This window comes from Pelmatolapia mariae, linkage group LG17 (assembly GCF_036321145.2).
Source record: "Pelmatolapia mariae isolate MD_Pm_ZW linkage group LG17, Pm_UMD_F_2, whole genome shotgun sequence".
Taxonomy (NCBI): domain Eukaryota; kingdom Metazoa; phylum Chordata; class Actinopteri; order Cichliformes; family Cichlidae; genus Pelmatolapia; species Pelmatolapia mariae.
In genome coordinates, this window is record NC_086242.1 from 9,002,848 (window position 1) to 9,030,088 (window position 27,241).

At 40.5% G+C, this 27,241-nt stretch overlaps 2 protein-coding genes across 2 annotated transcripts in view; one reads left to right on the plus strand and one right to left on the minus strand.

Annotated features, from left to right (window-relative positions):
- The window catches only part of gsap (gamma-secretase activating protein), a 48,160-nt gene extending 44,294 nt beyond the window's left edge, over positions 1-3,866 (minus strand). Inside the window, exons 1-5 of the mRNA XM_063501223.1 lie at positions 3,599-3,866; positions 2,901-2,971; positions 1,464-1,520; positions 1,284-1,353; positions 988-1,035 (exon numbers count right to left, since the gene is read on the minus strand). Coding sequence (XP_063357293.1) covers positions 988-1,035; positions 1,284-1,353; positions 1,464-1,520; positions 2,901-2,971; positions 3,599-3,686 — 334 coding nt within the window. The 5' untranslated portion in view covers positions 3,687-3,866. The remainder of the gene's footprint in view (positions 1-987; positions 1,036-1,283; positions 1,354-1,463; positions 1,521-2,900; positions 2,972-3,598) is intronic.
- A 1,554-nt stretch (positions 3,867-5,420) lies between these two features.
- nampt1 (nicotinamide phosphoribosyltransferase 1) lies at positions 5,421-27,146 on the plus strand. Its single transcript, XM_063501175.1, has 11 exons — positions 5,421-5,592; positions 11,886-12,042; positions 13,627-13,730; positions 14,894-15,022; positions 20,551-20,709; positions 21,009-21,145; positions 22,683-22,908; positions 23,019-23,138; positions 23,214-23,354; positions 23,517-23,651; positions 23,779-27,146. Exons 1-11 carry the CDS (start codon positions 5,428-5,430, stop codon positions 23,887-23,889), a joined length of 1,584 nt encoding a protein of 527 aa, XP_063357245.1. The 5' UTR covers positions 5,421-5,427; the 3' UTR covers positions 23,890-27,146.
- Positions 27,147-27,241: the final 95 nt, after the last annotated feature.

The following is a 27,241-nucleotide window of genomic DNA, read 5'->3' on the forward strand; positions in this document are numbered from 1 at the left end:
CTTTTTCTGTTTGAGTGACTCATAGGTCAGTGTTAAGTGTCTTAACAAAGACAAAATTCCTCTGAAAATGAGATGTACCAGAGTTGGACTGAGAATGAATAAACAAGCAGCTAATGTCCAAAGAAATACTTTTAAAGAGCTTTAGAAAACCTGGAGAACTATAGCTCAACTTAAAATTAAAAAGAAAGAAAAAAGAAAGAAAGTCTGAACTGAAATATAAAATGTAAAGAAATTACTTTTGCACATTACTATACTTTGGGTACACTGTAATCACGAACTAAATGAAAACTGTTACAATGCTATTTTGTACTAATCATGCATGCATGCTTGTTACTTCTCGCAAACACTTCATAAGCAAGCCACTTCACAACATATTGCACAGAGCATATTTCATTCTTTGACACAAACACGCCTTGGTGCACGTGTCCCAGTCAGTGGAGTGCAGTGTGCACTGCTTCTGCACACTACTTTATGGGGCATTATATATTAATGCTGAAATTTAGAACGGCAATGAAAATGTCTGACAATTTATCTTGTGAATGAGTCGACAATTCAAACACATTTTTTTCTCTGTTTTTTTGGTTAGTTTTACCTCCTGCCTTTGTCCTTCTTTTTGCAATTGTGGCATTTCCAATTCCCTGTTTTGTCTTGGCTTTTTCTCAGTTGCATGATTCTTTTTGTTAGGCTTCTAGTTGATTATCCTGCTATCTTCTGCAGGATAAAGTTTTCTTCTCATTGATAACTTTTCTAATTCAGCATCCTGAATTTGGGTCCAAATCAAATATTGTTCAGTTGTCCATACTGCTAACAATTTCAGCTAGTATCAATTAGGCCACACTTAAATTTACTACTTTAAATGTGTACTTTTAAGCCCTCTGGCTACTGCCAAAAATAACCCCTGGGGTATTTGCACCCCTGGTTGAGAATCACTGCTTTAAGAGAGGTTTATTGTCACAGTCTATGGATAAAACAGAAAAGGGATGTTACTTGGTTTGAGGCGCTCCTCTCCTCTGGTATTCTGTGCCAAGCTGACAGCTAGGAGAGAAAAAGCAAAGTTGGCATGTCACATGACTGAATTGGAACATATTTCCCACAATAATGTCTCCGGTGGTTCTTCAGGCACTAATCAGCATCCGAACAGCATCATCTCGTCTTGTACTTGTGGGTTCATGCGTTGCATGATCTGAAACTGCTTTCTCGACACGGGAATTTAAACTTGATCTGAGTTCAAGAAGCTGGTGTTGTTGCTGATAATTCATTATCTGCACAAGACAGAGGCTCACCCAGCAGTGTCTCCTCTTTGTTCAGGGAACAGCTGCTGACACACACCTGCTTGTCAAATGTGTACAGGAGCTGTTGGGGAAAACACACATGCGCACAGTCGCATGAGAATGAGTGCATGATTGCAAAGTGTGCAAAGCTTAATGGAATAATATAGGGACACACACACACAAACACAGTACCTTATTCTTCTTGCTGTTCGGGTCATATTTCCCAATCCTGGTGGTACCTGTTGCTCCCTATGAGAACATTAGTACACTAATTAAAATATTACATTGTACAATCTTAATCTAACAAGAAGAAGTATCTAATTTCAGTCTGGCGTCTTCACCGCATCAGCATGTACGGAAAGTCATCCTTGACTTCTTTATTGCCTTGGCCGACCCTACAGATCATCCAGACAAGACCTGCCCCACTTCAAACCATCGATTCATTTTTCACATTTTTGCATTCAAAAGGTTTTCAATAAAAGGGCGTCTGCTCTGAAACCCAAGGTGCAACCAGGCATGCATAAAATTTCAAACCTTGCACTACAAAAAAAAAAAGAGAGAGATTATTTTCCCTTTGCAGGCTGCACACTGTCTTTAACCTCCTAAACCCACACAGTCTTGGAGGGTCCATCATTAAAAATTTATGTTGTGCAGAGAAGCGCGGTTCAACACAGAGAATTATATTTTACATTCTACTGAGGAGCCCAAGGTTTCCACAAAAGTACCAAATGTGTCAAGCGGATACATGGCGAAATAAAACGAATCTAGATTTCTTTTTATTCTTTGGATATTTTCCATTTGAAAATGACTGTTGGAGCCATTAAAAAAATGACTTCTGAGATATAAATATCTGACTTGGTACGACTTTAATGAAGAACTGGTACAAGCAGCTTTTAAACATATGCATAAAAATGCTGTATTTAACAGAAGAGCCACTTAAGAGATGTAGTAACCCACGCAACAGTGTGTTATTTTTCGTGTGCTGAGCTGACAAATGGGACATCTGGTGGTTCAAGACAGAGCATTTGACATGCAAATGCAAATATCTTATTAGCCAATCACATGGCAGCAATTCACTTCATTTAGGCATGCAGATGTGGTCAAAGCAACCTGCTGAAGTTCAAACTAAGCATCAGACTGAGGAAGAAGACTTTAAAAGTGTTGTGGTTGCTTGTGTCAGACAGACTGGTCTGAGTATTTCAGAAAATTTGTACTGGTAAATGAATTGAAGCTTATATAGAGCTGCTTTATTCTAATTGAGCACTCAATGCACTTTGTACTACGAGCCTCATTCACACAGTCAAACATGCACATTCATACAGTGCTTTACTCTGTGCCTAAGCATCTTGCCTTGTCTTGACAATGACTTCACTGTGCTCAAACTGCTTCCAGTCACCAGATATTAGTTCAACAGAACACTGTTGGGATGGGGTGAAATGGGCCGTTAGCATCAATCGTGTCAATACAGACCAACATCTCTGAGTAATGTTTCCAGCAGCTTGTTGGATGAAGGCACTTGTGAAGGCAAAGGTCCAACTCAGCATCATTAAAGCATACCTAATAAAGTGTCCAGTGAGTGTATGTAACATGTGCAACACATAATATGCAATGCCTTCACTGTGGGCTTACCTTCCAGGAGTAAAGGATGCCCCCATCTCTTTCAAAATTCAGAATACGAATGTCGACGGCTCCAGAGTATTCTTCAGACACAGAACACACACTTTATTGTCTGACCTGTTTTTATTATCTCATCCACTGCTTATCCAGAACATACTAAATAAGTAGTAGAATTACCCTCTGTAATAGGTTGTTATCGCAAGCTAACGAGTGTCTGTAAATATATAAAGTAACCTAATTAGACATCATGCACTGTCTACAAAACAACCACTATCATACATTTCATCCAGCAAGAACATGGAACATTTTATTTTCATGATGTATTTTAAGTTCTCTGACGTTTTCTGTTGATGTTTTGAGTTATGTTCCAGTTACTGAGTCTAAGAGCTGTAGCACACGGATGGTTGTTTCATCTCCCCTGCATTTAAGTGTGCGTTAACTGATGAAATAGTGCCATCTGGTGGTCAGAATTAAAAAAAGAAGAAGTAATAAACAAATCACAGGAACTTTGTTTTACCACTGCTAGCTAAACTGCCTATGGGGGGAAAGGCTATAATAACAGTAAAGCTGCGATAAAGGCATAGCAAGAACGAAGAACATGACTTCGTTGGACCCGTTACTTTTATGTGAGATATTCGTTTATCTGTGAAAACAACTAAAACCTGGCCGTCATCGAAAAGACGCTGACCGTTAGCACCTGAACGCCTCACCTTCTACTCTGCAGACCGACGCCTCCTTCCTGAGGATATCAGACACCACATCCCTGTGCAGGTCGAACTTTGGCTGTGTCCTCAACATATCTGCTCCTACTGTCCCTTGGTTTTTATGTCAATAAAAATACTCTCCGCAGTTAGTTCCCTTGAATAGAGGCAGCAATTACAGCCCGGATCTGCTCAGGCTCCATATCATGTGACCGAAAGTTGTTACTAGTTGAAAACTGAAAGTAGAGTAGAGCACTCCGACAAATATTACCTTTAACTATCTATCTCTTCCTCTTGACTTCACAAAGTTTTTATTGCCATGCGGAAACGTCACGTTAGTCTAAAGGTAGCTCCTCCCTCGAGTCGGATCACAGAGCCGGGATGTCGCTGCCATAGGCCGAGGAGAGCATCAGTCTGGCGGGTTGGAATCTCTCACGCCGCTGGCAGCAGAGCCTGCTGAGCAAGGGACTTCACAGTGGTGTGTCATACATGTGTCCGCTTTTCTGTACATTAGAGCCCAATGGGTTGACTTTTTACGTGTATTTTCAATCCAATATGGCAACATTTTAATGTTAAATGTGAAAAACAGAAAGCGGAAGGAACAACGGCGTGGTAAAAATCTGTAAAAGCGGGAACAATCAGAAACACCATGCATCCTGTAGTTAGAATTTTCCAAATGAAAAACAGTTAAATATTTATACATTCTGGCTTCAGGCGTGGCTGGAGGGGATCTTTAAAATGCAGCTATGAATCAATTGAATTATTTTTATTTTAATATTCTCTAGGTCCATCTTTTTGATGATTATTTTAAAACTTAAAACCACCCATAAACTCGAAATAGATGTATTTGGTGTATTTATGCTTATAGAAACTTCTCAAAGACCATCTCATTCCTTCATCTTTTTAAACTGAATGAAATTAATATTTGAAATACCTCAAGACCTACTGGTGAGACATCATTAACCCATGAATGAGTTTTTATGGTCTCTTATAACCTTAAACAGCTGTACAGCAAAGTGATATAAGGGGTGAATTAAACTAAAAAGAGCTCATATCAGCCTATAGGGAGAATAAAGTTCAAGTGAAAAAAAAGACAAAAGGTGGGAAAAGAGCAGGTCCAACACATTTTTGATAACCATTTTTTGATATCAAGATAAAAAGGGGAAAAAATTGTGTTTCTACCTTTGTATCATCTTCTAAAAAACATAACAAAACAATCTGTACGTTAGTCATATCTAGACCTATTCAGAAGATTAAAAATAATGAGCATCTGCCTAATAAGGGGAATAAATCAATCATCTTCTGAAACCAGACTTCTGTGTACAGTTAATGTGCTGTTGTGATTTCCACATCACTAATTCCACAGAGGTACTCTAGGTGTTTTCACTCACTTTTGCTTCTTCACGTTAAATGTGCATGGTGTTCGTCACTATCCAACATTGACCTGCCTTTTTACTTTCACCTGTTGAAGGTGAGACAACTTTCACCATTACTATTCTTACAGGTGAAAGAACCTAGTATGTGATGTTCTGTACACTGGGTGAATGAATTCAAATATTTTCACGTGCAGGGTCTTTAATTAAGATTTACTGGAATTCCTACAATCAATCAATCAATAAATCAACCAACGGTGGAAACTAAGCAGGTCCAAAAGCTTATGTTGGAGCTGTATTTGATGGCCAATACTGCCCTCATCTGCTCAGCTTGAGAACTGCATGTAAGAGGGCCCAACGCGCAATCTAGCCGAGTGATTCCGGATATACACGACGAACGTCGGAATTTCGATGTGACGTATGCGCCCGCCCCCGAGTCCCCGCCCCTTCCCCTGCCCGTTCTCTATGCCCGTCCTTCCCCCCTTCCAGGCTACACACAAGGCTGGAGAGTCTCCGGCAGCACGGCGCGTAACACAACCTACTGACAGCTGCGACTCACAACCAAGGAGGGAAAAGATGGAGCACAGAGACACCGACTTCAACATATTGCTAGCGACCGATTCATACAAGGTACGGTACCCGTGATGGTCTCGGGCGAACGAGGCATTAGGTGAAGGGAGAGTCGTTAAGAGTGAAAATTGACAAAGTCAAGGTGGTTTCATCATCAGTACCAAGGCCATCACACTGTTCTGTGTGGCCGGTATCCATCGGTTCACCGCAGGCCAAATTAGTTGGGGGAGGGAGAAGAGGGCTGGTACAACAGAGACGGTGTACCACATTCACAAAGCAGGCATCCCTTTTTTGCCTAGATTTCATGTAAGATCGCTGCTATTATCATACCAGTCTCCCCTCGGATTGCTAGTCATAGTGGTCTGCAGCTAGCTGAGTTAGCTAGCTAGCGCATAGGGAGCGCAAGAGAGAGATGAAGGGTATTGATATAAAAAAGCTAGTATTAGCCCCTAGCTAGCAAGTGGTGTATGAACTGCACATGGGCAAAAGCTCAGTCACAGCAGCTCGACGTCGTGTTAGCCACTATAGGGCTAGCTCGCACCACTCATAATGCAATTCATGACTTACGAGAAAACAAAAACGAAAGTTAAAAAGGAATCACAAGGCAACTTGACGTTCAAAGCGGGTTTTTAATGATGTTTGGCAGTGGGTAAGGGTTTATACACTGGCTAACGTCAAGAAACAACCCGCTGATAACCAACAATATAAACAGAGGGCAAATGATCTTAGAGTATTGTTTAAGCTCACGTAGCAAGTGGTTGCCGGGACGGCTGCCAGGTCAACTGCCATGTGACACCATTCAGCAATTCGGTGATGCTGATGATAGGAAAGAAAGTCGAAAATGACAGGAGAGGCAGGAAGCCCAAGTACCTCGACTAAACCCTAGGCTCAGACTGAGATCAGAGCTGTACACCAGTTGAATGAATGAACAAAAAACTTGGAAATGTAGTCTAATGATACAAACTAACATCTTAAATGTATGTGTACATGGATGTACTTTCATTGTGTTATCACTTGTTAAAATGTGTATCATTTACTACCACTGTGTAAAAGAATCTCTGATTAACATTCTGTCTTTTGCGAGCCTGGCAGTCTATCTGCCATATTCATTTTATACAGGAAAAAAACCCAAAGAGGTGTGTTTTCATTTAAAAAAAAAAAAATCCTTTATTAGCTATAAAATGTCAGAAATATACTACTGGTAGTGTGGTTTAATTTGCCTACAGCATATCTCTTAAGTGTGCTGTTCAGTTATATTTCAATATTTCATGTTCTGTACCCATATATATCAGCTGCATTGCCATATCATAATTTTTTTCACTAAGGAAATAAAAAATAAAAAAAATCATCACTTAAATACCTGCAAAATCTCCCGTCAGTGTGTAATGCACAGTCACACCTTACCTTTCATTTCATCCAAATGAGTGGTTTTGGTTTCATTTCATTGTTTCATTTATACACATTACAGTTTAACTTTCACTATAGAAAAAAATGAAAGTAAGCGTATGCCTGATTCTAGAAGTATTGATCGATTGGGATTATCGATGAACAGCCAGTACCACTGCTGACTGGTGTTAAGTGGATGTATATGTATATTATATAGTGTGGGTGTTTGTTTGTTTTTATGAGCAGAAACGTCCCTTTGGAAGAGGTGGCGGTTTCGTGTTGAGTGGTTTCCAGAAAGTCTTAGCTTTCTGGCATCTCCTTTCATTTTAAACTAAGTGTAAAGTATCTGGATTGACTACCTTAATAAAGGGCGTATGTAGTTAACCCCTTTATGAGACATCTACAGTGAAACTCAGTCTAGAGTATCGGATATTTCCCGATGCAACAATTACATCAAGTCCATTAAATCCTCCCACAGAGCTCATATTTCATTGATCTGACTTTATTCAAGTTATTGGAAAACAAAAAGTAGATTTCAAACAAAGACCCAGTATTTTCTGCTCCGCTTCACCACATTGTCAAAAATCAGAATACAGCTGACACACATTTCCATTCATAGAAAACAGTTTTTCCTTGTAACTTAAGAAAGCTCACGAAGAGCTACATAATGTCAAATAGAAGAAGGCTACAGATGTTTTTGTTAGGTAGCAACAAAGTGTGCTCAAAGTAAAGCACAGCATTGTGTGAGAAGTCGTGTTTTCAGTCAAGTAGTGATAGTTAAAGCCCAGGGAGAAGCAGCAAATGCCTGACAAATGACAGTACAGATAAATGTGTCCTCGCTGCAGCGCAGGCAAGTTTTGCTTGTGTTGCAACACCTGTCACCCAGCTTTACCTTGTATGTGTAGCTTGGCCGTGCATGACCGCAAGAGAAAGGTTAATTCAAAGAAATGCTCGGTGGTCTCTCAGAACAACTGAAGGCACACACAGGACATAAAAACAAACTCCACCTGAGCACCTTTGTGTTTTGTGTGCTTGATTTCAAAAGCGAAGCTCTCTGTCCCAAAGGCACGCCGGCCTATTGTCTGGAAGCATGCATCCAAAAAATCTCTGCATGTTCGACAGGGAGGAGTTATATTGTGTTCTATTATTAGCACAGATTTTTAAAGAAAAGCCACATTAGTTTGTCACCATGTGACCACATTTACATATTACACTCTTCTGACCCTTAAATCCAGAGTGAATGATGGTGAGAAAGTAAGCAGGGATCCAGGGTCTTACATTAAAGTATCTGGAGTTTCATTTTATCTCTTCTTTCATTTTTTTAATGCATCCCCTTGCTCTTATTTTGAAAGTTCGGGTCCTACTGTCTGGCTAAACCCGGCACTTCCTGCTTCGTATTTCCTAATCAGAATTGTTGATACCTTTCACCTGGTTCTCCAGCGTGTCTTTCGTCCCATGATTGGACAGACCAACTGCATGTGTTGTTTGCGTCTTTGAAAACTGGCTGCAAGCTGAAAAGCCACTTTGACAGAGAACTGTTTCACGTGCCACTACAGAGAGGTGATCAAGCCCAGTGTTGCAGAGTTGGATTTTGTCTTTGGGACCAGACTAACTGAACTGTCAGTATGTGTTGTTCCAGTATTTGTCTTTGAATTGAACTCTTAACTTCAGGTAATGGGCCAGTGCCCTGCATGTACTGCATTTCAGGCGTGGTGATGATGGAAAAGGTTGTAGTAATAGATTTAAGGAACTTTTGTGAAACGTTCAAGCGTTTTCACAAGGCTGCCTTCATCATCTCCTTCCCAGTCTCGAAAGAGCAAAGGAGAAATTGCTTGATGTTTATAGATGGCAACTTGTGTGTGAGAATATTACTGACATTGCATTAACTTTCTGCGCTGTCATTGACGATCAGCGTCAGTGTATATGTTTGGTGTTTTTGATTTTAAGTATCATGGAATCATTACACCCTCAGTTACCTCAGTATCCTCAGGGTTTTAAAGGAGGAAGGAAGGAAAAAGAGGAAGCAGATAGCAAACCCCAAACCTTACTTCAGTTGCGTTTGTGTCTGATCAGTTCTTTCAGTACAAAACCCAGACTGAATGAGCTTGTGATTCTATAATGAGTACTCAAAATATCATATCCTCAAATTTATGAACCCAGAGCCTGCTTACCAGTTATTCATATATGAAAATAGTAAGATTTACTTAAAAAACATCTCCTTAGAGTTAAGAGGTACTGATAAGTGATGGCACTCTGCGGTTTTACCACTACATGCACCTCCTTCCATTACTGATACTGTTACTGTAAAACTGAATTGTGTAGCTCAGTAGTTGGTCTTGTTTGTCGTAATTAGGTTCATGTTACAATAGATGAATGTTTTATAATCAAATATTCATATGTGTGTCCTCTGCTGACATTTAATAATATTGTTGGAGGACAATATGGACGTACTGCTCGTGCTTTGAAACTCTGATTAGTTTTGTCATTCTAAAGCATTGGTTGTGTGTTTGTGTGTGTGTATACAGTGGGTGCCAGTGAATATGTACACACGTGGTTGCACACAGTGTCATGTTAAGTGTCTTGACTCTATTTTGAGTCCTCGAAAGCCCAGAGGAAAGGACACATATGGGGGTCAGAGTAACTGAGTGGTTCATTGACATTTATCTCATCTATACTCAATGTGGGTGTCAAGCGGTTTTGTATCTTACTGCATATTAAATGTCTTGATGCATGCTCAGTAATCCAGGTAAGGAACGCCCGAAAAGTTGATTCTGTTCTTCTGGACGTAGCGTTTTCAGTGGGAGAAACATTTTGTCACTCATCCGAGTGACATCTTCAGTCTCAGCTGACTGCAGGTTTCCCCAAACTTGTAAAGAGTGTATTAGCATATTGACTGAAACTAGCCCAGTGAATGAACAATGGGCTGTGAGGTCAGTTCTTGAGCTTTTATATGGATATTGTCATGACCATTGATCAACAACCACTGATCAATAGCCACGAGTACCATTCACAGAGTTGGGGAATGGCTGCAATCACAGCATTGTAAGATGGCGAAAGATGTACCCTTAGGCCCCCTCCTCGATTCAGAGATAGCCTTTCTCTTTTCACGTAAATGGCCTCCTTGACTCTGCGCTCAAACCAGCATTCCTCCCTGTCCAGGATGTGTGCACCCTCATCACTGAAAGAGTGGCCACTGGCCTGTAGGTGTGAATAGATTGTAGAGTCCTGGCCTGACGAGTTAGCTCTTCTGTGTTGCCAGATGTTGTTTGGTCATGGTCATAACCCTTTGCATATTAATGATCAAGATAAAGAACCACCAAACTTGGAAAAAGTGGGAGTCAAACTGGAAATGGAGAACATTCTTTCAGAGTTTCACTAATGCTTAGCAAGTAGTTAGTGTTTTCAGAAAAGTCAGCGTACAAACTGCAGGCAAGCTGTTAGTGACCAAAACCATCGCAAGGTGTTTTTTGGTGCAGCGCTGTAAACTCCTTTGTGAATCAATTTCACATCCTAGCGAAAGCAAACGGCCTACTGCAACCACTTGCCAACCTGTCAGCAGTCAAACTTTTCCCTAGCAACTGAAGGTTACTACTGATTCTCTGCACTGTCTATGGGTTTATGTGACTGGGCCTTAGCAATCAGTTTCATAGCAACAACTCGCCAACTGGTCATTGAGTACTTATTTTTCCTTAGTGACTAGTGTTTGCCAAGGCGATCACCAGCCGGTCTCAAGGTATGTTTGATCAGAGTCTAATGTCTAACAATAATAAATGACTCTTGCTTGTATTGTGACTTGTACTTTGACTGTGTACACATTAGGTTCTCATGTGACACATGATGAGGCAGGAATATAATTTCTAAATTTAAGTGCACTTCAGTTGTGGTAGGAGCGTTGCTGGTTATTAGTTAAACCTTTAGTGCACTCTGGAAATCCATTAGCTCATTTAGGGATTTAATTAATGACTGATGGCTACCACTGACTATGTATAGTCTCCTTTTTGTGAGACTGTATCATATGGGTATGATAGTAGAGTCTGTTATTGAAACATGTCTGGACTTGCCTTAAGCTGTTGACTTGATTGCAGACACTGGGGATTCAATTTTCACTAGAAGTGCACATGAAGCTCCAAACAACTGTTTTATAGAGAAAATGTATGTGTGAGAGACAAATTTGACTTTTTTCTCCCTGAATGGGATTTTTTTTTTTAATAGAATTATTTTTTTTATTTAATGCATGAAATTGAAACACTTTGATGAACTGAAATGTTTCATGCGATCACAGATAAGTTGTGAAAATGTGCGTTTATTTGGTAACAAGCTATTGATTCTATGGGATTTCTTCATTTCTGTGAAAGATAAGTTGTTTTTTCAGTTTGAAAATCCTGCAATTTTCCTTTGAAATCGCTTCGACGCCCTGAAGTCAAGAAGGGTGTTGGTCATATTGCGTTGGTCCAAATTCCATGTACACTAAATATTTTTTAGAGACTTGCACAATCTTAAAACACATTCAGATAACATCAGTTCCTTCGAATGGTGGGATTGTGCAGTATTGTACAGTACAAAATGTACAAGATACATTGTGAAACTGGGCTACAGTACAGGCCCATTTCCTCCTGACACTAATGATAAAATCTAGATGAGTCAATTTGCACAGTTGGCATGTTAACACGTGCATACTAAATAAAAAATAAAGTAGTTAGTGATCACGTTTGGATGGGGTTTGACTCAACTTAGAAGTCAGTACACTTTCACCAATGTATGTCAGACTGAAATAAGATAAATTGGAGATGTTGTCTTAGTGTTCCTGGATCCAGAAATTTATTCATGCATGGTGTCTAGGGAATTTTCAGCTGTGGCAGAGGTATGCGGTATCAGACTGCTCTTGTTTTAGTTTTCTCCTCACTCGGTTAAACTGGTTAGTCATTGTTTATGGCCAATCTAATTTGTCTTGTGCTCTGTTTTGGCAGGTAACGCATTATAAACAGTACCCCCCCAACACGAGTAAAGTGTACTCCTACTTCGAGTGCCGCGAGAAGAGGACAGACCCCAGCAAAAACAGAAAAGTCAAATATGACAAAACTGTCTTTTATGGCCTACAGTACATCCTGCACAAATATCTAAAAGGTAAGTTTGGCTTTCGTTTTAGTAAAAGCTCTGTAGCCAGACTAAACGAGTGAACATGACCTGCAACTAAGTCCAAGCTTCTCAATGGCAAATAAACACAGATGGGAGGGAGTCTGGTCACATGCAGCCACCGCGTTGTGATTGCGTAAATAGAAGTGCTTCCAGTCCACTTAAATTAAATAAGGGTAACAGTTCAATACTTAAATCACATAACCAAGACATGGAAGCATTTTGAACCAGCTGTGCACATGATGTTATGATTCTAGTGCTGTGAATGCAGTTTACACAACCGCTATTTTGCTGTGGTCCAGCAAGCCTCAGTCTCTAGTCAGGCGAAAGATTTTTACTGGTTAGTAAAAAAATAGTGTAGCTGAAAAAGTCGACATCCAGACTTTGGAGGGCCTTTTACAATACTTGATTGGTCCCTGTGGGAGCACTCTATTGTTTTGGCCTTCCCCCTACAGGGCAAGGTCAGCATACAGGGTCAGTTGCAGAGCAGTGTGCCTAAGGCTCTTCAAAGTCATTGCTTTGCTGAAGGACACTTCAGCAGGGCAGGTGGTTTCTATCGAGTCCTGCAGCAACAGTTCTTTTATTCATTCGAAAAACAGCAAGGCTGAAGCGTGCTGCTTCACATTGATTAGGCCGTACAAAACAAACATACCACAAAAGAATCCAGGTTGGGAAAGAAGTGAGAAAACAAGACCAGCCTGAAATAAGCCCAAAACACTCTATGCCCTAATTAACTCAAGATGATTAACGCTGACGCTCACGTCCTGAGAGGCAAAAGAGAGGGCAAGAGAGAGTGTCGAAAGAATGCATCTCCCTCATGTCTGTTAAGCGGATTTCATGGTGTGGTAACAGAGGTGTGGAGAGAGTGCCACGGATAACAGAGAACAGAGACGGAGAGGACAAAAGCACAGCTGCTCTTTCGCTGTCCGAGGGAGAAAAGCTGGCTCGGCAGAGCATCGCTCGGAGCACAGCGATTAGGCCATGTACCAGCGATGCATCCTCGATCCTCTAACCGAACTAATTTCATGAACAAGTGAAAGTAAAAAAACAGAACCTCTGTTTACCCAAAGCTACAAGAAAACCTCACCATTCAGACATTTTAACCCGATAATGCATTGTTGAAAGAGGGTTACATTAAAGTAGCTTAGTATAAAATCTAGAAACCAAAGAAAGCAGCTAGCTCCACTTACACTTCATGGTTTTGTAAATATCGATAAAAATGATTGCACACACATGTAACACTTTTTTTTTTTTTTTAATTTCTCAGACTGTCAGACCTTTCTTTTGCATTTCCTAATAAACCACAGTATCCCCTTATAGCGCCTTTCCTATCTGTGGTATGCTGTGTTTAATAGTTTCCATGAACTAGAAACTAGTCAGACTTGAAATGAGACAAGGATGTAGTTGGTGTCACATGTTTTCCGAACAAAGATGCCTTCTCAGCAGCTTCAAACTTGATTATCGTGGTGGACAGTAGAGAAGCACACCAGTGCTGCGGTGTTTGTTTCACCAACCTCTTTGTCTGTACTGTCTCCCGCTTCCTCCCTTATTCCCCACCTACTTCCTGCTCTCCAGGAAAAGTAGTGACTCCAGAGAAGATTCAAGAGGCGAAGGAGGTCTACAGGGAACACTTCCAGGATGATGTTTTTAATGAGAAGGGGTGGACTTATATTTTGGAGGTAAGAGAGTATTGAAAGTGCTTAGAAAAATGTTTTTTTGTGTCTTTTTTCTTAATGATGAAACATTTTTATAGGTATATTTGTAGACAGGTTTCCTAAACAATACAGACTGTTTCAGGAAATGGTTTATTAAGGAAAAAACTGTGTGTACATGTACACAAGCACATCGTAATGTTACCACATGAAACTCTGTGGTGTTGATGTGTCGCGCATCAGAGAAGCTAGAGGTCACCAGGAGATTTGGTGTGTTGCTAGAAAACTGTTTTAAGGCAATTTTTTTTATAATTAAAAACTAGTTATTTAAAAAATCATTACTAAAAAGGACGCTTCTATCAGATGCTCGTTTGCAGCAGTACAGACACAAAACTGTCATGGCCTGCTCCGTTTGACACATATCACAGTACCAGACCAACAGGAACACACACTCAGCCTCTTCCCCTCACTAGCAGCACTATATGAGGAATTCTGAGGGGTCAGTAAAGCATCACGTTCAACAACATTTATCTATTAAACAGTTAATGTGAATGGTATGTGTTAGCCTTAGCCATCTAACTATTAGCAATTATCAGTGAGTCAAAGTAGTGGCTACGGCTAATAATAAAATAATATCGTTAATGTTGTTGCTAGGAAGCAAACATTAAATCTTCTCTGTATCTGTAATGTTAATACATGGTTCATTTCACTGGATAATGTATTATTTGTGTGTAGAAAGTGTTAGGTTTAACAGAGGCAAAGAAAAGTCTACTAACAAATAGACAAAAATAGTAACAACCTACTTTACAGATTCCACTCTAACAGTAATTAAAATATAGTCCTGAGCCAAGTACAGCACTACCCCAGGCAACCAAAAATACAGTTTTTTGGCTTTTATTTGTTTTTTCTGATAGAAATGTGTACCTTACTGTTATGTTATGTCCTCAATGGAAATTGTTTTTTCTTTTTTGTTTGTTTGTTTTATTTAAACTGAATTATGCAAACCTAATCGACAATGAAAAACTATGGAAATGAACATAATACTTCCCTTTAATTTACTTTTCCCTCCAAGTAAATGGCTTACCTCTGAAAATCTTTTGCTACAGCTTAGATATAAATCTGTTAATATATCCAGGAAAGTGATGCTGGTAACCTTATATATATTTGTGTGCATTTCTTTGTGTTTACAGAAATACAACGGACACCTGCCCATTGAAATCAAGGCGGTGCCAGAGGGGAGTGTCATTCCTCGAGGCAATGTTTTGTTCACAGTGGAGAGCACAGACCCCGAATGCTACTGGCTCACTAACTGGGTGGAGGTACGTTTGGTTCATGGACACGGGTCGGGGTGGGATCTGAGAGGGCCCTGACATGACGTGTTTAATTCATTTATGGATTTGAGGTGTACTTTTTATGTGTAATCTATAGCAAAAAACTGAATTTTGACTGTTGTTTAAATCTGTCTTGTGGGGTTCTGTTGCTTTTCAGTGTAATGCTAAATCACAGGAGAACCCCTTCACAGTGTAACTACTGGAAGAGCTCTATCAAGTTAAAAGCCCTCGTAAATTTCATACCCTTGTGCCCTCAAATAGCAGTGAAATTTTTTATGTGCTCATCACATTGCTACTAAAACTACATTGCTAGGCTTAGCGATACCATTTAATGGTTATTTGATAATTAATAGAAGAAGGAAGACATTAGCAACGTTTAGGTCCCATTTATTACAGTAGAGAGGTAATAGTTTTATAAAAGCCATAAACAATTTAGTTTGGCAGCATGCCCTGCGACACTTCATGATTTCTTAAATCTCACTGAGTTGCAATTCTGCCAGAGTTTATAGCTTAATACCCACTTGGAGATGTACTTGTGTTACAACTGCAGCAAAAGGATAGTGGCAGGAAAATCCTTACTTGTTGCCTTTTATTAAACGCTTTCTTTCGGAAATTATTCTAAGAATGTTATTTTACATTTAAGACACTGTTAAGTCATTCAGAGTAGAGATTTCATTGAGTAGTCAAAGAATGTAGTAGTAGTAGTAGGTAGGTTCATATGGTCATTGTTGTACACTTACACTTCTTTGACACCAAAAAAAGAAGTGCAAATTGAGTTTTGTGTGCTGCAGACGGAAACACCTCAGTGGTTCTGAAAAATACACTTAATCGCTTCTTTGTTGAGACCAAGGTGAAAATATTGATACCACTTTGGTGGCTCTGTAAAAGGCATACAAAAGCCCATTTTAAACTCATTAACTAGAACATAATGCATGATCCCTTTTATTTAAAGGTCAGGGTGAGGAGCTAGCTCCACTCGAGACTATACAAGACTGCCGTGAACTGATATGCTGCACATCAACAGAATAACCTGAGCATATACTGTATATGTGATTATTTATATCTTCAGAACAAATCTACCAATGCCAGATATACGGTGTCTAGTTCAGTTAGAGCTAGCTGGATAGCCAGGCCTGCATCACTTTTGGGTATTATTGCTTTGTATATTTACAGAATTTATTGCTGTCCAAAATGAACATGACTTTTTGCTTCATGACTTAGTATCATGGAACTATGGTCACTTAGTATTTTATCTAGTAGTATTGTTAGCAAGAAAGCTAAAGTTAGCCTTGGGGCATTAATATGGAAATTATTGATTTGTTATCTTACTGTACTGATTGTAGTTCATATATGAATATATGTCTGTATCTAACCCATCTCCTCCTCAATGGGTTGACTAATTTCAACGAACCTTTGCACAGACATCGTCACATATGCTGCTATTATGTTTGTAAAAATTGGTAATTGTATTTGTTAAGTTATATTCTCTGATTGCGTTTATGTACATTGCTCTTATGTAACTTAACAGTCACCAAAATTTGTGCCTGTGGTGTTGAGTCAACACTAAATACAAAATGGAGATTTTCAAAAAGCTAATAAAGTTAAAGTTATTGGTTATCCCTAGTTATAGCTAGGTGGCTAGCAAGCTACGGCTAGGTTTTTTAGATTAGATTATATTTTGCTATTAAAAAAGATGATGGGGAGGGGGCTGTTGTGACCCTCAGAAGTAAAGCATGGCACCTGTAGGTGCTGAATACCCCACTGCTGTAGTTTTCCCAGTGTTTGTCACCCATCTGATTAGATAAGATTCATTGTATAAAACCTTAACCCTAATATTAGCTATCTTATAGCTAATAGCAATATTGCTAGTTTGCAAATGTAGCAGCTGGCTAGATCATCTTAGCTTATTCCCTGGCTAAAGTTGTTTCTGGCAAAATGCTATCACGCAATTTCTGTTCAGTGTTAGTTGGAGGTGAAAGCTTGTTGATTTGCAGACTACATTCATTAGCTAATGTTAGCAGGTCATTGACTTTCCCAAAGTCAGTAAAGAAGCTTTTAAATATCAGGGAAGGTTTAGTTTTTTGAGATTATATCATATTTGATTTTGTCTTGTAATGATGTCATATTTTACCTTTGTTCACAGCCAGACTACCCGTGCTTTTCCTGATTCTACTATTTGTTCTACGATGATCTAATTAGCTTTAGTTTTATTTTTTACTACACAGAAGAATGATGTCACTATTTCCATCTAATAAATAAGCATATTTAGCAAATATCTTTTAACCATACTGTAGGTTTCACATAAAATTCCAGAGAAAGTTAAGTAAATTTGAGTGACTTTATTCTGGTAGTTTGAGTACTGCATTTTTACACTGAGCTGATCCACAGTGTGACTCCTCTCTGAGATCAGGATTATCATGAACTTAATGCTGCATGAACAGACTGTCCTCAATGACTCGGCAGAACTAGATTCATTTGCCAAGCACTTTCTTGCACTTCACTTTCACTTTCTTTTCTTCAAACTGCTGTCTTGTCTCCTGCTGTTTCTTTGTCTTTTTCACCATGTCAAACCAGTTCATAAATATCACGTTTGACTGCTCCTACAAATGAATCACGCCGTGATTACTCAGAAACGGCATTCTTTTGTTTATGTCTGTTGATGCAAAAAAGCTTTTTATAATCTATATGCACACACTTACCAGCACATTAGTATGTTCAGAAAGTCTAATGTATCCTGAAAGTGGTCTGCGTTTGGAGCTATTATGTGACGCGCACACTCTCGACTCTGTAATGGCATAGTACTTGGAGGTCACCTACAGCCAAGAGCACTGTGACGACACGTCCACAAACCCATTTACACACACACTTGGTAAGTTTCTCTGGCTGATATAAATACACACATAAACAGACACACACAGGGGGTCATTCTTCATGGCTGTGAAGTAAAATTAGCCGCAGACTGGTGTCCTTGAGCTGCGTCATTAGGTCATACTCTATTTATCTCTTTCCCTTTCACTCTTGGTGTCCCTTCTTGTTTCGCTTTTCTCATTTTCTTCTTTGTCACATCCTTTTTTTCCCCTTTCTTCTCTATTGCTTTCTCATCCTTTTTATTTATTTATTTTTTGCCATTACCTTCCCCATTCTCATCCCGCTCTGTGGTTCCTTATCGCCGTCCATTTTGTTCTGGGACATTGACAGAGTAGTTGTGTTGTTGTTGTGTGTGGGGTGTGCATTCCTTCTTAGTGTTGCTTTTACTGCCCCTCCATTTTACCGTGGCAGAAAGTGTCCTTTACAAACTATCGCCTGACAATGACAATGATAGAAAAATTGCAGTGTAACAATGCTTACACTGTACTTAATCTGTTACACACAAATGCAGAATTGGTTATAACTACTACATGCCCATGCTACAGTGTTGTTTGATCTGTTTGTGCAGTTAGCGAACCGATACAATTAATCACATTGAGAAAAGTTGCAAAATAGATGGCGTTTGTATGCTAAAAACGGGCATTTTAGCACCCCGCTAGGTGTGTATCATTTGGCTTTTGTAAATAAAAATGACATAGTATTGCCATAGGATGCTTTTATAAGGTATAATATGTGTATAAAGCTCAAAACAGGGTGATTAAGCCTGTTGCCATGCAACACAATGCCATCTTGACATCATAAAATCTCATGCATAACTCAACTTTTCTAAGATATAAATTAGATGTTACTGTTGTGAAATAAAAAATGATACGGTTCTTTTAAACAGTGTTATAAGTGCATAAATGCTACCAGTGGGTCATTTTAACCTGTTGCTTCTAGGCAACAAAAGGACATGATAATGTGTGATATAAATAAGAACTTTCAGCAGCCTGTGCAAAGTTTGGTTGCTCAACTGCTTATAGTCTAGGAGGAGTTTGCGGACAAGGAAACAAACACGCACATGCGCACAGAGTTTTTGTTTTATTGTAAGAAATTTACAGCTTGCAAAAGTAAAATAATAACTATAACTTGAAAAAAGAAGACAACTGGACTCCTTTTGGTTTGTGAAGACAAGAGGCTTCTTCAAGTCTAAAAACTAATGGTGGAGAGTCCCAGAGATTTAACTCCAAGTGGTAGGTGGAGGTGGTCCTGAGGGTCTACCGCCATTTGTTTTTAGGAGTGAAGAAGCCTGTTGGATAAGAGCTCAAGCTCTCAAGACTACCAGGTCCTGGAACCTACACAGAAATAATAACTAGAACTAATTCCAAATTTAATTTTAATACTTATCTGATTTCATAGTATTACGATTTCCAGGAAAATGATAAAGAGCCATCATAACACAGTCAGCATTTAGATAAGTTTTTAAAAAAGCCTGTGTTTTCCTTTATGTGTACCTCTATGAAGACATGAGTTCCAGAGGTGGAGAGTGGGGATATTTTGGCCTGCCTGAAACTCCTACGAGAGCTATTTAAGTGCTGAGACTCGTTTTAAAGGTTAAGGCTAGCATTAGCATTAAAGGACAGGGTCGGGGCTAAATGTCAGTGAATGTCCTCGCAAAGATAGCCTTACAAACGCGTGTGTGTGCGTACGCATGAACTTTGGACTTTCTTTGGCAGTCACATGAGTCCATATTATGGAATTATAATTAGGCTGAGGATGCATGTGACCTGCTCAGTGTTATAAGGTAGAAACACACCGCATAGTGTTAGGAGGCACAAAGAGTGTGAGCTGGGTAAACAGAGAATTTTTATAGCCTTAGTTATATTTAGAGTTTTAGTCTTGCTTGGTCTCTTTATCTGCTGTTAATGAGGTTCAACCTACATAGTATAGTACTTGGTTGTCATTCCTAACATGAAATGTTTAAATCGCAGTATGCGGTTACATAGTGTTAGTTTAGTGCTCTTGTTCATAATCCTCTTGTCACCATATTTCACAGGTTTCTCTTTCTATCAAACTTTTTCTGCATTATCTGTTCTTACCGCAGCTTAAATCTGATGATTGCTTTGACAAAATGGATTTTGAATTTACAAGGAGGAGAGCTTTAGAAAGCGAGGGCAAAACACTGACTGGCAGATCTTCACAGAATCACGCTCTATGCTTCAGACTGCAGGAACTATGTATTCCTAAAATTTCCCAGGTGGTGGAGAGTACAGATAAGCCACTTGTTTTCATATTAAAGTCATTGACTGTGGTCCAGAGTTGACATGAAGCAACAAGGAATGTACTTTTCCCAGAGTTTGTCTTTGGTGAATGAGCAGGCTGCTGTGATCCCTCTGAGCCTGTTAGTTTTGGGTTTTAGTACCATTTAAATATTGGGAAAGCAGAAGAATTGGGCCAGACATTCACCGGTCTGTTGCCTGCAGGGAAAAAAAACTTGACTATGCTTGCTTTTTTCTTTTTTGCTTACCATTAACTGTTATGAATATTTAGTCCGATAACCTGATTGTTTGCTATAATAAATGCACATGGAAAAACTCGGAGCATAATCACACCCTGAAGTTATAAATATCCAGTAAAGTGAACTGAACTCTCCTTTCTTTCTCCGTCAGACCATCCTGGTTCAGATCTGGTATCCCATCACTGTGGCGACCAACTCTAGAGAGCAAAAGAAGATCCTTGCCAAGTACCTCTTAGAGACTTCGGGGAATTTGGAGGGGCTGGAGTATAAACTACATGACTTCGGCTACAGGGGCGTGTCCTCACAAGAGGTATGGAGAAAGCTAAAGGATTTAAATCTGGTTAATTTAAGGACAAGGACAATAAAGGTCATCAGAGATTTCAAAAACAAAGAAAATTAAGACTTGGTCTAGTCCACAATTTGCTATCCCTTGCAAACGCAAGGTTTGAACAGGAGATGGGCGGGGCTTCTCTGCTCAAAGCCATCAAAGAGCATCTGCAATTGCAAATCTATAAATGAGAAAATAAGGGGAAGCATATTATTTCCACTTTAAGGTTGTTTAAAGCACTTCAAGGTCCCTAACCCCCACCCTATCCTCTTTATTCACAGACTGCTGGCATAGGAGCCTCCGCCCATCTGGTCAACTTCAAGGGCACAGACACAGTCGCTGGCATCGGAGTCATTAAGAAGTACTATGGCACCAAGGACCCTGTGCCAGGCTTCTCAGTGCCCGCTGCCGAGCACAGGTACACACACGTTTTACTTTACTGGCCTTATTTATTTAGTGTTAATCTGTAAAGGACTTTATGTTCCTGCTTAGAGATGGAATATTTGTCTGTGCAGTGTACCGTTCTGAGCTGTGTTTTATTGCAGATACGACCGCACAGTTTACAGTGCGGTTTCACCACCTGCTTTTAAACTTTTTGAGATTTACTTCCAGACTCCATGTAATGACGGGTGTCTGAGAAACACTGCTTTCAAGGGACTCCAAAGATTTGCACAAACTTTAAGCAGCTCATGCAGGTTGCTAAATTACTGCACACAGTTTTAATTATCTGCATTTAGGCCACACATTCACCTGTTCTCTTGGAAAATCTCAGCTGTCTTCATCTGTATTGCTGCTTTTCATGAAATGGTGCACAGTTTGGCCAAGATCCCGCTCTGAAATCCAGCTTTTCATCCACAGGGAAGGAAACTTGCTTCAAATAACACCTAATTATATGCCAAAGCTGTTGATGTAGAGATTTTTGTCAGCCAGAGTGAATATTTATTCAACATTTGGCTCATGATGGTGTTAATTTTCTCTCCTGACTTGTGCTTGGTCACCCTCGCAGTCATTATCTGGTTCATCTATTTCATTCGGTGAATGGTGCTGTGATTAGTTGGAAGTGAGAGTTTTGATTGGCTGCTGCCCCGGCGCACATCCCTCTCCCATTTATCCTGCTTACAGACACCTCTCCCTTTCTGTTTCGCTCTCGTGCGCGCACACACAGCAGCTTCATACTGGCCGCCAGCGCTGTTACTGCTGCACCAGCGCACCCTTCTTCCCCATACCAGTGCATTGTGGGATAGTGGCTGGAGTTGTTATAGCAACTGTTATGCAATGGCCTCCCTCCTGAAATCAGTTTCGTTTCTACCTCCTCGGTGGGAGGAGTCGCAGTGATATTCCAGAGGAAAAGGGAGGGTTGATTTTTAGAGAAAAGGTGTGTCACCCTTAGTTTGAAGAAATCAGTGCCAGCAGTGTGTGCACACTGCACACGTTTCATGTATTGGGGTTGTGCCAAGAAGCTCAGGAGCTGCAGCGCATAAAACTAAAATTATCTTCAGGGCCAAGTTGGATTCTGGAACAACACAATGGAGAGCAAAGCAACATGATCATTACAAGCATCTGCTGTCCAAGACCTAATAAGCCTAAAGTCCAGATCTTCATATTTTTCTGCACTTTTTCATTTATCTTACCTTATTATCATGGTGCGTGATGCATTAACATTAATATTTGATGTATTCATCAGGAGCTCTGTGTGGGTTCTATCGCCTTTTTCTCCTTGTCTGAGTCTACACTGGTGATGCTAGGTGATGCAGAAGAACGCCAGCATCAGAAGTGCACACAGCTGTTGTACAGTACCTGTAAGATCATATTTGGGCTCGTCTTAGACTAAAACCTGGAGTGCAGCCCCCTCTTCTGGACACTCTGGGACATTATCACTCGATCACTGTGTTTGGTCTTTCCTGTCTTACTCTTCTTCAGATGTATATTTAATAGCTCTGCCATTCTCTCTGCAGTACCATCACAGCTTGGGGGAAAGATCATGAAAAAGATGCCTTCGAGCACATCATCAAGCAGTTTCCCAGCGTGCCTGTGTCCATAGTCAGCGACAGCTACGACATCTACAACGCCTGCGAGAAGATTTGGGGAGAAGACCTGCGGGCGCTGATCGAGATGCGCAGCGCAGACGCCCCGCTCGTCGTTCGACCAGACTCAGGAAACCCGCTCGATACGGTTTTGAAGGTGCGGTCACACAAACAGCTTTACTTTCATTTATAGTCTTTAACCCACCCAGGAAACTCAACTTTTCCTCTCTGTACCTCCTCCATCCTCTGTTCTTTGACTGTTTACAGGTTTTGGAGATTCTAGGGAAGAAGTTTGCACCAAAGGAGAACTCTAAAGGGTTCAAGGTTCTCCCTCCTTACATTAGAGTCATACAAGGAGATGGAGTGGATATCAACACACTGCAAGAGGTACAGACACATGGCGCCAGATGTTCAAAGTTTGAAGGCAGCAGCAAGGTTTGATTGTGTGTATTTGTTCCCCAGATTGTGGAGGGAATGAAGCAACACAGATGGTCCATTGAGAACATTACCTTCGGGTCCGGAGGGGCTCTGCTGCAGAAACTGACCAGAGATCTGCTCAACTGCTCATTCAAATGCAGCTACGTGGTCACCAACGGACTAGGGGTGAGGACCGGGTGAATGGGTCTACATTTTTTAGGTGGCTTTGTAGCTGTTTAAGTGCACTTTGTGGAAATCTTCATTTATTCATCCATGATCCCAGACAGACTTTTCAGGGATGTCCTTTCTGTTTCAGTGTGACATAGATCTTTTTGTGCTGTGTCTCAGGTGAACGTGTTCAAGGATCCGGTGGCAGACCCCAACAAGAGGTCGAAGAAAGGTCGTCTGTCTCTACACCGGACCCAGAGCGGAGACTTTGTCACTCTGGAGGAGGGCAAAGGAGATCTGGAGGAGTATGGCGTGGTGAGTTCACACAAACCTTTTTCTTTACTCAATTGTTTTGATTGTTCACATGTAATTTGATTTCATACGAACGCCGCCGTTCTCACTTTTTTTGTTGTTGTTGTTTTGTCTTTACTCTTTCCTCCAGGACCTGCTGCACACTGTCTTTCGTAATGGGAAGATTGTGAAGACGTACACATTTGACGAAGTCAGAGACAATGCTAAGCTCAAAGAGAGCGAGCTTGAAGAGCTGCACTGAGTGCAGTCCTGCTAATCCCCACATAATATCCAAACCCCCCCACCCTCCAAAAAAATATCCTTTTCCTTTCAATCTTTCACCTGTAGGCCTCCATTGTCACCCTAGAGAATGGAGGTAGTGTGCACTGTTAATAGACCCCACTTTTGAAGCCTGAGAATCCCTCAGTGTCCCTAAAAAGTCCAGATTTCCTTAAAATTCCTGAATTTTCACCCTCTGTTCTCCAGCCGAGTGGGGAATAAGAAACTTTAAAAACGCCTCAGATCAGTGACAAAGCCCTTTAGAGTCGGGGGGTGGGGGTGGGAGTCGGGGACAGAAGGAAAATGTGTTGTTGTGAGCAAAAGAAAAAGATGTGAGAGAAGTTGTGATTGTGAAGTTAGAACATTCAAATCCTTGTGCTACTGCCCTAAGTTGATCACCAGCGCGTTGCACTGATAGGCCGGCTACATCGCAGGTTAACGAATATGTTGGTCCGGCTGCTGGTAGGAGGCGTGGCGACAGACCTTTTCCGTGACGCCACACGCGCGAGGGCGCTTGAGATGATTGTAGGTTTTTTGAATGAGCATTTCGACGGCCGCGTGCCGAATGAACCTGAGATGAGTGAGAAGGAACCTGGCGGAAGCCACACCCACACGAGTTAACATTCTCCATGTATCCTGTACAGAACTGTTTAGAAAAAAAAATACATGTCTGAATCTACTTAGCGTTGTCTTTTATGTGAAGAAAGAAAACGATCACGGTATATCACAATGCACCGATTACACTTGGACTTAAGGAAAAATCATGAACGCTCGGTCTTGGAGCACGAGTAATGAAAGGTTAATTTCCTCCACAGTTCTTGCTTTTTAATAGTTACAATAAATAAACAAAACTAATTACAATAGGCCAATATTTAAGTCAAGTACTCCCACTGTCCCACCACAAAATTATTGGTGCATCTCTGGAGGTATATCTGATCATTTACTTACTGTTATGTTGCCCACAGCGCATTCCCATCATGAAGGTTTGATCCACAATCCAAATCACACCACAAAAATCACAAATGGAGGAAGACGGAGCTTAATAAATCACTTTTTTTTTTCTTTTTTTGTAATTCTCATTGATTTTTCAGATTCAGGTTTGATTACGTTCAAATAATCATTCAGTAATAGACATTTAAATCTATCGGAAATTAAAAAGGCCCAGAGATTAGATGGTTCCCACTCAACTTTAAAGAGTGGGGTTTTTTGGATTAGGTCTTCATGATGGTGAATGGCCAGTCTTTGCTGTTAATCAGACCAAGAGTTGATGTGAAATAAATACATTGCAGAAATCGTCTTCACTGGAATGAAGAGGACAAAAACCTTATGTGTTTCTGAAAGATGACGTGCATATATGTGGCGCCTTGGCTGAGATGTTTGTTCAGTGTTGGTTCTGATGTCTTTGTGTGTGTGAATGTGAGTGTGTGTGTGTGTGGGGGGGTGAGAGAGATGTTGTCTTCCTTTAAACGACTGTGTGGTATTCCTTTTTCTGCAAATGTGCTTGTTTGTCGTGGGAATAAAACAACATTCTTCCCGGCCTTTTATTCTGAAAGGAGACGTTGTGACAGTCTAGTGGAGAGTTAGTTTAACTTTTTGGAAACCAAGAGGTTTATAAATAAAACAATTTAAAAAGCGAGAGTACTTTCTGACACTAACATGCACCAGCCATGCATTGGTAGTCGGTGGAGCATAGTTGCTGGTCAGCAAAGCATTTCCCCTTAGTATCACTGCCTTAACTTTTGAAGGGGAGGAATGGTTGTTTGGATTTATTGCCCTGGTGTAAATGGGGGTTTCGCTTGCTAATGCCTTTCGGAGTTGATCAACTTTCCATTCAGAGCATCTTAGCCAGATTGTGGTGGGTGTCATTTCCTGAGTTGGCCTTTTTCAGAGTGAAGGGATTTTTCTAGTAGAGCGCTAGGAGCTGGTGACATCACAGGAAAAAGAGAGTTGCGTTTTTTTTAATAGCAGTCGCCAAGTTGTGAAAGTACCAGAGTGACTCAGTACAGTCCACAGGAGATAAATCTTTTGGTGCTCCTCATAATTCACGTAGCGCCACCAAAAGGATTACATTTGAAGCTCTCGGGTTTGTGGACTGCCATTTGTGATTCCTTCCATGGGGTTGATTTAGTCGTAATCACATGACACTGTAATCGTGAGCGTTGCTGGTAATTCAGGCTCAAAGGCACTCTCACAGAGCTGCTGCCCCAGCTGTAGGCTGTCTTGTTTAAACTTTAAAGTGTCCAGGTGGTAATTTATTCCCTGATTGTGCACGCTCTTCAGACACTCAGCTGCTTCACACGCTACGCCCTCTGGGAGCTCCACAGAGCCGCAGCAGCCTCACCGGAGCTATTAGAGCATCAGCGACCTCGTTTTTATTTTTCTTTCTTTCTTAAAGGTTTCCTCACAGACACTGACCCTGCTTCCCCCCCCCCCCCCCCAATGTAGCCAACCTTGATAACGCCTGTGATGTCACCAACTCCCATTCCTCTCCACTGGCTCAGACCCATCGCGCTCAAATACAGACAAGCTGAGCGAATCACACACTGATACAACATCGGACCGTTATTCAATCTTCCTTCTTTTTTTCTTTTTTTCTCCTTCTTCCCGCTGCTGTTATCCGTGAGGTCATATGTCATCCAGCTTTCACAAGTAATGAACCTGTAGTCCTTTTACATTCAGTAAAATTTTCATTTTACTATTTTGATACTGTCTCGGTTCTTACCTCAGAGAGATATTATTTTGTATGACAAAGGAAAAAACAAAAACAAAACTAATAATATGCCAGAAATCTAGCGGTAAATATCCTTATTTACAACTGATGCGGCCATACTGCCTTCTCACTTGTACATAAAAACAAGTAGTTTGACTGAAAGTGGAGAGGGCAAGTTAGGGGAGACGACCACACTTGATGAAATTATTATTTTTGTCAAAACGATCATTTTTGTACCAACAGAAGAATATCCAAAACTGCTTGACAGACCTAGCAGTGCGACTGTCAAGCTTTTAGCTTCTGTTTGTGTGGGCGTGTGGTCCGGTGGGAGTGCTCTGTGTGTGCGTGTAATGAATGAAAGTGTTTGTGGATACTATTTTTTTTTTTCCTCTCTCTGTTGTTGTTGTTTTACTTGTATGTATATGTTGATTGTTCCAAATTCTCTCCCAGCACAAATGATATTTTAACTAACATAACATGCTATGTTGTCAACAATACATTGATTAAAGATGCCACCCTGTCAGTTTGAAGTGCTTCATTTATCACGCCTCCTTTTTGTTTTTCCATTGATAGCATTGGCCTTTCCAACAAGTGCCTCCGAAACGACTTAACAGCCCTAATGCAG